Source organism: Drosophila navojoa, chromosome 5 (assembly GCF_054131105.1).
Source record: "Drosophila navojoa isolate 15081-1374.11 chromosome 5, UAZ_NAV_1.0, whole genome shotgun sequence".
NCBI lineage: Eukaryota > Metazoa > Arthropoda > Insecta > Diptera > Drosophilidae > Drosophila > Drosophila navojoa.
Window position 1 is genome coordinate 19,445,019 of NC_142893.1, and position 12,255 is coordinate 19,457,273.

The 12,255-nt window shown below is 39.1% G+C and overlaps 1 protein-coding gene and 1 long non-coding RNA gene across 4 annotated transcripts in view; one reads left to right on the forward strand and one right to left on the reverse strand.

Annotated features, from left to right (window-relative positions):
• LOC149091156 (uncharacterized) overlaps window positions 1-10,745 on the reverse strand; it is a 29,909-nt gene extending 19,164 nt beyond the window's left edge. The window contains exon 1 of the long non-coding RNA XR_016196996.1: window positions 10,620-10,745. This is a non-coding gene — a long non-coding RNA (uncharacterized LOC149091156). The remainder of the gene's footprint in view (window positions 1-10,619) is intronic.
• Window positions 6,359-7,369, forward strand: LOC108655280 (uncharacterized). 3 transcript variants are annotated; one of them, XM_089261517.1, is made up of 3 exons: window positions 6,359-6,494; window positions 6,551-6,908; window positions 7,041-7,369. In XM_089261517.1, the coding sequence occupies exons 1-3, from the start codon at window positions 6,492-6,494 to the stop codon at window positions 7,286-7,288; spliced, it is 609 nt and encodes a 202-aa protein (XP_089117643.1). In that variant the 5' UTR covers window positions 6,359-6,491; the 3' UTR covers window positions 7,289-7,369. The 3 variants fall into 3 exon arrangements, with proteins under 3 accessions (XP_089117643.1, XP_089117642.1, XP_030243397.2); XM_089261516.1 differs by having other exon boundaries at window positions 6,551-6,682; window positions 6,713-7,369; XM_030387537.2 differs by having other exon boundaries at window positions 6,551-7,369.
• Window positions 10,746-12,255: the final 1,510 nt, after the last annotated feature.

Here is a 12,255-nt window from a genome sequence, read left to right on the forward strand (position 1 = left end):
TATTACGCCAACCCCTGACCAAGAGCCACGTGATATTGACTGCAAGTGCGAGTGCGAGTGCGACTGGTGTGCACACTTTTCGCATCTCCCATATGCAGGTGACCTAACTGACCCTTTTAACCAGCTCTCGAGTTGATAGCGAAAGTTCCTTATCATAATTTACAAGACAATTAGCCAGACATTGGCCTCAGTCTGCGACATTGTGGATGCGGCCGCACTCCACCATATATCGATGGGAAAAACTTTGTCTGTGAAATGTTGTTGTTGATGGGGAGAGAGAGACATAGGGAGAGGGAGTGAGAGAGCTTCTTAAAGTTTACAGGAGCCGCAAGGGCCGCAAATGCCAGACAATAATTAGCCAAATTTATTGTAATTAGGCGCACACGCATGGACCACATGGCACAGGCATACCCCCAGGCATGCGTCCTCGGGTCCCTATAATTATTATCATTACCATCTGTGCGGACCTTCTAACTATTGTCGCATGTGTGCGTACGAGCTGAGAACGCATTTAATTGCACAAAGCGACAGTTGCCTTGCTCTTAGCGTCTTTTTAAATAATTCAGTTGGCTGTAAGTGCCGGGCTGCATCCATAAGCTGGCCCAGGCTCTGGCCCTCGCACATGGCTAACGGCAGCGAAACACGCCAAACACAAAGAACATGTCGGTTAAGTAACTTGCAATGGGCATGGGCATAGAACACGGGCTGGCTCAGGCAGTCGAGTCACGTCACGGCATGTCGCTAATTTTTCTACACTTTTTTTCACCTTTTGCGAAGCTGTGACGAAAGTTGCGCGAGTTTCGAGTTTTGGTGCAATGCGTTGAATTAAGTTCTTTTGTTCAGCTGTTTGAAATATGAGATACTCTAACTGTTCCTAATTCATAATTGATACTGAAGAAGGCAATATATTCAACTGACTCTCAGCTTTGAAGGTGTTTTCATAAATACAACTTTGAGTTGAATATGGAGCATATATTTAATATACTTATATGTAGGCTTATTACAATACTCGCGGCTTACAATATTCGCAGTGCAAGGAAAGAACTCAAAATAGTATATTTGTTAAGCTATATTTTATTTAAAAAAAAAAATTACATATTAACAAATTTATATAAATTGAATATGTTGGACATAAACAAGGTCTCTATTAAATACTAACACAATGTTATGTGCAAGACTTTCATAACAAAGATACCTGAAAATTAAGATATAGTCACATTGTTTATTTCTTGACTTCTTACTTATAAATTAAACAAAATCTGAATACAACAATATATCATCAATCATAACACAAAACATCAAAATTGTCTTTTTCTGGAATTAATCAACAATATAAATAATCCTTTTATTAAATTACAACAGAATACTTTAGGTTTTATTATTTTAATCAGCATTCTTATTTATTTATCATATTAGTCTTTTCAAAACTAATGTGATAGATAAATTAATTTAATTTAATTTACTTATTATTTTTATTTAAAAAAAAAAAAATTTAATTTAGGTTTTAGGCAACAGAATTTCATATTTATAGAAATAAAATATTCATAGTATTCATATTATAATAATAATACTCTAAGATTGATTGAATAGCTAGCTAACAAATAATTCTTGTTCTTGGTGTTATAAAATCTCTAAAAATATTATATATTTTAATATCCTGTACAGAGAATAATGTCGTGATGGCCTTTAAGCATAAATTGACAGCTCTCAAGAGTTTGTTGAATATTCGCTTTGAGGCGCCTACATTGTGACAGCAAATGGGCAGAGGAAAGCTCAGCTTTGAGTTGAATGGGGAGCAGTTAGCGACACACACACACACATACACAAACAAGCACACTCACACTTGGAAAAAGTGCAGCATACCGCACGGCGCACGTTTTCTTTTGTAAACTTTATTATTTCGTGTTAAAAGTAAATAAACTTATGCGGGTCTGCTCACCCTCCTGCTCTCCTTATCCCCTCCCCTGCTCCATCTCTCGTTCTCTCTTTGGCTATCTGTGCAAGTATCCACACTTAAGTGAAATACTAGACGGGGGACTCGCACATGTGTGTGTGTGTGTGTGAGTGTGAGTGTTTTTATTACTGCGAGCGAGGATTGGTGGGGGCGTTTGCATTGTTTGGCACTTGCGGTGGCTTTGCCTTTGCCTTCCTGCTGTCAGCCAGCCAGTCCAAATTGAAATTGGACATTAGACGTACACACAACGACAGAACAAAATGGCAGCTGCCGCGACTCTGCTGACAACTACAGCAACAACAACAACAACAACTACCAACAGCTGCAACAACTACTTCAAGTCCTGCCTGGTGGCGCACTCATTGTGAATGACAACGCCCCTGGTACGTGATTTCATTTCCGTTTGGCTTTGTACGCTGCACCTCACAGCTGGCAACGTTCGTCGAGTCGCTGTGAATCTGAAGTTCTCGACTCTGCTCCCCGCTGCTGCCCAGCCCTCTGCTGCGCCGCATCCACTTCATTCTGGCTCTTTCTTTTTTGGGGGTCGCTTTGAATGCCAAAGCGACTAACTGTAACTGTGCGTACATAACGTCTATATACATACAGTTGCACTAGTGTGTGTGGGGCCTCGGTAAATGCACATTTTACTGTGCATGCGTGTCGCTTCATTAAGAATTTTGCGCTTATCTGGTTGGCTGGCCCGGCCACTTGACAGGTGGCTCCACCTACCGTGCACAGTACGCACTACACACTTTATGCGTCTTTTGGCTGATTTACGAGAGGAACTTTGAGAGTGTGATTGAGTGTGTGTGCGTGTGTCTAAAGGGTTTATGTGACTACGGCGTGTTGCCTTCTCCATATAATCCAGAATATCCAAAGGAGCTATCAAATCAAGTCAAAGAAATTAAGCAAACTTAATTGATTGTAATGCCTCTGTTTGACTTGTGAGGCGAGCCAACTAGATGACATCAAGTGCTAATTATGCCAATATTTGGTCACATCGGCCCATGGTAAACCAAATAATAATGTGCCAGCTATATAAATCAAAACTCATTTAGATGCAAAGTACAGTTCGAGCAAAGCAGATTGCATGATTAAATGAAAAAATATCAAACAAATTTGATCTTCAAACTATGCACTAGAGTACAGCAAGAGGCAGTCGGAACCTGAGTGAGTGAAAACTCCAAAGTGAATTCGAATGATTGGCCCATCATTTGGACAAATTAGCATTTACACAGACTCGCAGCCGAGTCTTAATTACAGCTAATCAACAAGATGCCAAAACAAAGCGGCCAAGAAAGCGGGCAAGAAGCCGCAGAAGATGGAAACGCCAATAACAGAGACGCACCTAGCCGATGCTTGGGTAAAATCTAAATTTCAAAGTCAAGGCCAACAGATGAGCCATAATTAGCCCTCCGTTTGTGGCGCTCAGCAAACGAGCACATTAAAATATGCATACAAATTATGCATGAAGAAGAAACAGAAGGCAGTTAAATATATAATAAAACTAGTTGGCTAAGACAAAAGAGCGCCAAACTGGAACAGAATTGTATTAGCCATGCGCCAGACTAGCTGTACGCGAATGCACGAGCTGGTAGACACTGCAGATGAGAGATGAGATGAGATGTGGGACAGGCCTTTGATTGTACTGCAGATGATCGGAAGCTAAGCCATGCAAATCGTATGCCCATAAATTGGCCGTCAAGAGATCGGCATTTACATACGCGACTCTGACTCGCCTGAGAAATGGGAAACAAACAAAACGCTGAAAAGTTCCAATTTGAAATTTGGTAGCTGCATATAAAATTAACAACAAGTTTTCAGATTCGCTTGGGCCATGAATCTGTTTGACTATTTCAGTGGCGCGTCTTGTTTGCGCTTCGCTTACGAATGGCATGATCCAACCGCTGACAAAGACTGACTGAGAGAGAGCGAGAGAGAGAGGGAGACGGTTCATAAATCTACTAGCCAATATTTGGACAGCGCAAAAAAATTAAGCAGCAATGCTCATGATTAACGGCTTGATAAACTGAATTTGTAGTTGCAATTTAATCCGCAACACCACTCATCTAGCTGGCTGCCTGGCCGCAGACAGCGTCGTGCCAGCAAATTAAGATATCACCATAAATAATGGCAGGCATACGCAGAGCTAACTATAGACTATGAGGAAATAATGCACGAGTCAAGGAAGGGCAGCCAAGGCGCGCAGTTCTATACAAGTTTAGTATTTAAACACTGTTCATTTACTAATGGCATCTATCGAAATTTCCAACTAAGAATATTAAAGAAATTTTATGAGGGTGCGGGCGTCAGTCCAACAAATTAACATACGGAAGACTAAAGATTGCCTATTGTCTCTCAGATGCTTATGTTTCGCATAACAATGCAGAGGATGAACAAAAGAGTGAGCGCCGTCAACGCTTTTAACGTGTTTCCTTATGGTATCACAACTGAAACACTTTTGCAATATAGTTTTAATTTATTCATGTGTTTCAAATTAAGCTAAAAATAAAAGCACCATTCAGAATAATATTAAGTGCAACAAGAACTCAAATTAAAAACAAATAAACAACAAATATTTATGTTGATAATTTTAAGCGTGATTTATATTAAAAATAAATAAATAAATAATGAATTGAAAAATTAAAAATAAATAAACAACAAATATTGAAAATTCTAAGCATCATTTATATAATTCAATTATTTAATTTATATGATGATTTCTTAGGCAGGGACAATTTATAACAGAAAAATAAAAATAATAATAATAATTTAAAAATAATAAAAAACATATATATATAGATCAAAGTAAAATAAAACTAATAATAATAATAATGAAAATAATAATAATAAAAACATATAGATACATATCGATCAAAATAAAATATTAATAATGCTACAAGAGTATAAATTGCAAAAAATGAGTAAATTACTACAAATTACAACTAAAAACCCAATATAGACCAAATAGACATAATAAAAAAATATGTATAATAAATAAATATATCAATAAAAAAATAATAATAAGAATACTCAACAGAATTATTGTTTCGTTTTCGTTCAATTAAATTTTAATTATTTGATTATTCATTTAAATTATTTGTATTTGAATTTCCGATACAATCTATTAAGTATGTGTGAATGTGTGAATGTGAATTATATTACATTATTCACTCAATTATTCGCACTCCGAATTGGGCTTAAGCATATGTTAAATGTTTACGATAGCACTCAAATATTTTATTGTGAACAATGCTCAGAGCAGCTTCTGTGTCTTTTAATTATCATAAACAATGGCAATCATTTGCATGCCATACAAAAGCCACAAATCAGCAAAGCGGAATCAGACTCCAGGTATATTTTGCGATCGGTTCATGAACGAATCGCTAATGAGCTGTTGAATAACTCGGCAGCAAGCTACATATGTTCATGACCGAATGAGCTATTTTAATCACTTCTCATATTTACAGGGTATATTTCAATATTTATACAAGTTACGACTTCATTTCAAATTAAAATATATTTATATTAAATGACTTCCTGAAGGCGAGTCTCTTCTATAAATATTTCCACAAGCGATTAAGACAATGGCCCAGCAGCGAGCAGCCTTCACGAAGCTGTCAGCCAAATCAATTTGAAGAAGTCACGTCTGTAGCCAGACCCATATTCGAGCGTGAGCAAACGGAACTGGTTTCTGGCAATAAAGTGAGGCAGAATCAACATATTAATGGCCAAAGGCCAAAGACCAAAGGCCCATGAATGTACAATGTCTATATAAATAGAAATGAACGGGATAGAGACGCATCAAAAGAAAAACAAGCTAAGAACAAGCAACCGAAAGGGAACGGTAAAAATTATGTCAGCATGAGCTAAAAGTCGTCTTAGCCATGCCATAAACAATGCTTAAACACTTTCCATCTAGCGTAACCAACAAAAAGTTTAAGCGAAACCAGTTAAATGTAATTTGCGAATTTCCGGCTCGACACGAGACGTGCGTAAACCGGACTCTGCAAAAAATACTGAGAATAAAAATTAATTTGTGTATCAATGAAATGCATAGATGTAGAAAAGTTCCCGTTAGCTGGCGCTCTTCATTATACTTGATGAGGTTATTAAAAAGCAATTTGATGGCATAAATTAAACAATCCGCCAATAAATTCTGTGGCAAACAAGTTGCCATCAAGATTGGGGCCCATTCCTCAATCGACTGGCCCTCAAAGACAATTTAGTTAGCAACTCTTAATGAGCTTCTAGCCATATTCAACAGTCAATATTCAGCATTCAGCATTCAGCATTCAGCATTCAGCATTTAGCATTCAGCATTCAATATTCAATATTCAAAATTCAATATTCAATATTCGATTTCGTCTACACCTAAGCAAACAACTGACGCCTCTTCGAGTCAGGTTTTTCACAATCGCCAAGAGTATTTGGACACCCGCTCTCATCTGCGAATGGTATAAATAGTAACAGACCAGGCCCAAACAGACAGAAGCCATTCAAACGCTTGTGGAGTAAGAGCCGAAATATCACCGAAATGGTAAGCCACGATGTCCACTGCTCGGAATTGGGTTTTAATCGCGATCTCTTGCACAGAAATTCTTGGTCGTTGCCGTTGCCTTCCTGGCCTGCGCCAGTGCCGATGTGTCCCACTTGGGCTCGGGCTATAACTATCAGGCGCCCGCTCCGGTCTACCAGCCAGCTCCGGCACCCATCACCTACGAAGCACCCGCTCCAGTTTACCAGCCAGCTCCAGCGCCCGCTCCGGTCTACCAGCCAGCTCCAGCGCCCGCTCCGGTCTACCAGCCCGCTCCAGCTCCAGCTCCAGTCTACCAGCCAGCTCCAGCTCCAGCTCCGGTCTACCAGCCAGCTCCAGCACCCATCCAAATCGAGACACCTGCACCCGCTCCAGTCAACAACTACATTCCACCCGCACCAGTCTCGATCCCAGCTCCTGCTCCAGTCTACCAGCCAGCACCAGCTCCGGTCTACCAGCCAGCTCCAGCACCAGCTCCAGTCTACCAGCCAGCTCCAGCTCCAGTCTACCAGCCAGCTCCCGCACCCATCCAAATCGAGACACCTGCACCCGCTCCAGTTAACAACTACATTCCACCCGCACCAGTCTCGATCCCAGCTCCTGCTCCAGTCTACCAGCCTGCCCCTGCTCCAGCACCAATCCAAATTCAGGCTCCCATCGAGTACTCGGCTCCCGCTCCAGCTCCAGCTCCAGTCTTGACGTCGCAGCAGGCTCTCGAGCAGATCGAGCAGCCCTCCATTGATGGCTACCGTTACAAGACTGTGCGTCGTGTCGTCTACCGTCGCAACCGCCTGTAAATCTAGAGCTCCTAAATGCAACGCATCCTAACGAATCTCCCATAGAATATCAATAAAATAAAAGAAAATCTAAAACGAAAACTTTGCCAAATTGTTTTCCAATCAAAATGCCAGCCCGGCCGCACTCAATCAGCAACAGTCCCAATCAGCGGCTGCAGCCAGCAGCTCCAACTTTATGGGCACTTGAAGGCAAGCCTGCTCTCCACTCTCTCTCTCTCTCTCTCTCTCGCTCCCTCTATGGCTGGGTCCTGCATCGATTCAAGTTGGAAATTTATGAAAGCCAAATGCATGCTTGGGAGAGAAGAGAGAAATCAACTTAGTATCCGCATCGCAATCGCCATCAGCAGACAGATAGCAAGAGGTGGCCGTCAAGGAGTTGCAGGAGCGGCAGCTCGGCCCGCTCCCTGAGGAGTCGCCGCACGGCATTCGGCATGCACTCACATTTATCACGAAATTTATGGGCTGGAATGAGCTTTGATGATGTGGAAATTTTTCTCGTTAGATTCAAAAGTTCAGCCCACAGCCACGCCCACAGCAACGTGCACATTGGCCTCATCAGACCACTGACCACTTGTGGCTGCGACTGCCGCAATTGCGCTAACAAGTGCCAGGACTAGCCGAGCACAAGGGGCAAAGGCCCGGCCCGGCCCGGCAAACGGAATACGGACTACGGACTACGCCGGGTCGCCGACCAAGGAAAATTAACAAGAAACTGCGATGACATCGACGACGACGTCTTTACGATTTGATTAGGGAAATGTCTGCAACGACGCGTTGGCTCCAATGGATTTAACTGCCCGGCCGCTGGCCCGGCTCACAGCGCTGGCAATATAGTTTGGGCATCCAGTTTAAAGCCTCGCCGCAGAAGCCGCACACATTACACGGCGTATACTAATTAAAAAGATAAACAGACTAAGAGTAGGTTGGCCAGCAAATACCCTAAGTAAACTTGAATTATAATTTTCATTCACTTCTGGAACTAATTTGAGGTCAAATAGGGTTTGCTTTGCACTCTCTATCTATCTGGAACTTTAGTTAATTTGTCAACAGTTAGTTACTACAGCTGCCTGTTACAAACCCTTGCTCCATTTCATCATGTCCCAGCTTGTAGCAGAATCCTCTACAATAACAAAAAAAAGCTGCCAAATTAATTACGTAATTAAAACAAATCATTTTTTGCTCTCGGCTCTGCCTAGCCGTGGCAACCGCATCACGCAGAGCGAGGACAAAGGACAAACGACAAGAGTCCCGGGCAACACCAGCCAGTGCTCCATGTCCAAGCCGGCTTTTGTTAATTGCATTTTGGTCAAATATTGGCAGCTTAATTAAATGAATTAAAATGCGTTTACGCTTTGATGCGCACATCCCGATATAAATAAATAAATATACCCATATATACTTACATATACTGGCGCATAGTACGCGCTGCTGGACAATGTGCAAATTGCACTGGTCCAGCTTGACAGCCAATTACAATTTATAGACTATTGAACTTGACCACACTAATCAGTGGGTGTTTGTTCCAGGAATGTGCAGTTGCGGTTGGCTAGGCTTGAGAGATTAGAAGTAGACATAAAAGAACATTAATATTTGCCGATAACCGAATACTAACTATATATTCAAATTCCCACACTCAACAGAAAAAAAACTTAAGAGTATGAGTTTGTCAATGTTTATCTATATCTTCATTATCGTTATATTTGTTGAAGAAAGCCCCTGATGAATTCCATAAATTTACTATTGCATTCAGCAATAATTTTGTAATTCTCGATTCAAAAATATATATTAATAAACCATTAATCTGTTATTTCAATAGTTCTTATTCCAAGACGTATTTTGTATTTAAACAAACATTTATTTATACTGGTAGAAAATCATTTTAAAATCTGATTTGTGAAACGTATATATTTATTTAAATGTTGTTTTCTTATATCTTAAATTTATAAAAAAAAAATATATGAAAAAGAAATGTCCATAAGTAAATCATGTAAAAGAAAAGTTTATTTAAAAGTTAAAAAAGTTAAAAAGTTCATGAAAAACATAAAACACACAATAGAACAGAAAATAACGGCAATATGAATTTCTAAAGGAAATATAAACAAGTAAGAAAGCTCTAGTCGAGACTGCTCGACTACGAGATCCCCTGAACCCTACAAGAAACTGATATTTCAATAATAATTAGCAAACACACACGCACACACACACGCATACAAACAAACACACACACACATACACACTCACATATACAGGCGATTGCGCTTGGGTTGCGCTGCAGTGTTGGCAATATTATGTTAACTTATTTGTTGAATAATTTAATTTCTAGACGTACGATCGTAATGAAACTTTCAGAACGTAATCATAATGTTAAAATGTATGTGTATACCGGAGCTCAAGTCTCTAGTATTTGATATACGACTTTTACAAAGATGAGGGTGAGGGGGTTGATTTAGGTGTGGGGGGTAAATTTTAACAAAAACCGAAATTGTATAAAATACATCTTTATATACATTTTAAATTTGGAGACTCTAGCTTGAAAGATGTAGGAGATATAATTATTTAAGTGATCTTCGATAAGGTTTTTTATCGATAAAAAAATATCGGAATGAGTTATCGTTTTTTAGTGATAAACTCGATCTGCGCGTGATATATACGGACATTTTAAAAAAAAGTTGAAGTCTCTAGCTCTTATATCTTCTGAAATCGACGCGTTCATACATACGGACGGACGGACGGACGGACAGACAGACGGACAGGGCCAAATCGACTCAGCTTGTCGTCCTGATCAAGAATATATATACTTTGTGGGGTCTGCCACGCCTCCTTCTGCCTGTTACATACTTTTAACAAAACCATTATACCCTGATTTCCCATTTTCAATGGGTTCAGGGTATAAAAAAAAAATATGAATAAGAAATGTCCATAAGTAAATCATGTAAAAGAAAAGTTTATTTAAAAGTTAAAAAAGTTAAAAAGTTCATGAAAAACATAAAACACACAATAGAACAGAAAATAACGGCAATATGAATTTCTATATGAAATTCCTATATGAAATTTCATGCAGCTTTTAATATTTATTTATTATTATATTATTTATTCTCCCTAACAGTTGCAGCTGACAGCCAAGCTACTTTAGGCATTTGTATACTTCAAGAAGCTCTTTCAAAGTGATCCAAAACCCAAAGTTAAAATAAATTTTTTTATTATTTATTCTCTTAGCATAATTATCATAAATGACTGCTAAAACGGCCAAAAGAATAAGTGCGAGCTTCATGTTGGAGATTTTTACTGCTTCAAGTATGTCGAATATCAAATTAGGCTCAGCCTATTTAACTGATAATCTTGAGTGTGTCTGACTGCATTGGAAATGGTTTTACAATGAATAGAAATAAATGTTTTGCTTTCATCATCTGCTTATATAATCTCAGGCAGGTGGAGTTTTAGTCTTCGTATGGCTTCATTTTTTAATACCATTACAAATCAAATCAGTTACAGTTTTCCAAGTTGAGTATAAAAGCTGGTCAGCAATTCTGACTATTCAACAGTTCCATTCTTGCACCATGAAACTTTTTCTACTTCTTTGTGTTTTAATAGGCGTCTTGGAGCCTCCTTTCAATCCCTATCAAAAATTAACTACAAAGCAATAAAGAACAAGAAAGAAAGCTCTAGTCGAGACTGCTCGACTACGAGATCCCCTGAACCCTACAAGCAACTGATATTTCAATAATAATTAGAAAGCACACACGCACACACACACACACGCATACAAACAAACACACGCGCACACACACACTCGCATATACAGGCGATTGCGCTTGGGTTGCACTGCAGTGTTGGAAATATAATGACAACTTATTTGTTGAATGATTTAATTTCTAGACGTACGATCGTAATGAAACTTTCAGAACGTAATCATAATGTTAAAGTGTATGTGTATACCGAAGCACAAGTCTCTAGTAATTGATATACGACTTTTACAAAGATGAGGGTGAGGGGGTGGATTTAGGGGTGGGGGGTAAATTTTAACAAAAACCGAAATTGTATAAAATATATATTTATATACATTTTAAATTTGGAGACTCTAGCTTGAAAGATGTAGGAGATATAATTTTTTAAGTGATCTTCGATAAGGTTTTTTATCGATAAAAAAGTATCGGAATGAGTTATCGTTTTTTAGTGATAAACTCGATATGCGCGTGATATATACGGACATTTTAAAAAAAAGTTGAAGTCTCTAGCTCTTATATCTTCTGAGATCGACGCGTTCATACATACGGACGGACGGACGGACAGACAGACGGACAGGGCCAAATCGACTCAGCTTGTCGCCCTGATCAAGAATATATATACTTTGTGGGGTCTGCCACGCCTCCTTCTGCCTGTTACATACTTTTAACAAAACCATTATACCCTGATTTCCCATTTTCAATGGGTTCAGGGTATAACAAGTAAGAAAGCTCTAGTCGAGACAGCTCGACTACGAAATCCCCTGAACCCTACAAGCAACTGATATTTCAATAATAATTAGCAAACACACACACACACACGCATACAAACAAACACACGCACACACACGCATACAAACAAACACACGCATATACACACACTCACATATACAGGCGATTGCGCTTGGGTTGCGCTGCAGTGTTGGAAATATAATGACAACTTATTTGTTGAATAATTTAATTTCTAGACGTACGATCGTAATGAAACTTTCAGAACGTAATCATAATGTTAAAATGTATGTGTATACCGAATCACAAGTTTCTAGTATTTGATATACGACTTTTACAAAGATGAGGGTGAGGGGGTGGATTTAGGGGTGGGGGGTAAATTTTAACCAAAACCGAAATTGTATAAAATATATATTTATATACATTTTAAATTTGGAGACTCTAGCTTGAAAGATGTAGGAGATATAATTTTTTAAGTGATCTTCGATAAGGTTTTTTATCGATAAAAAAGTATCG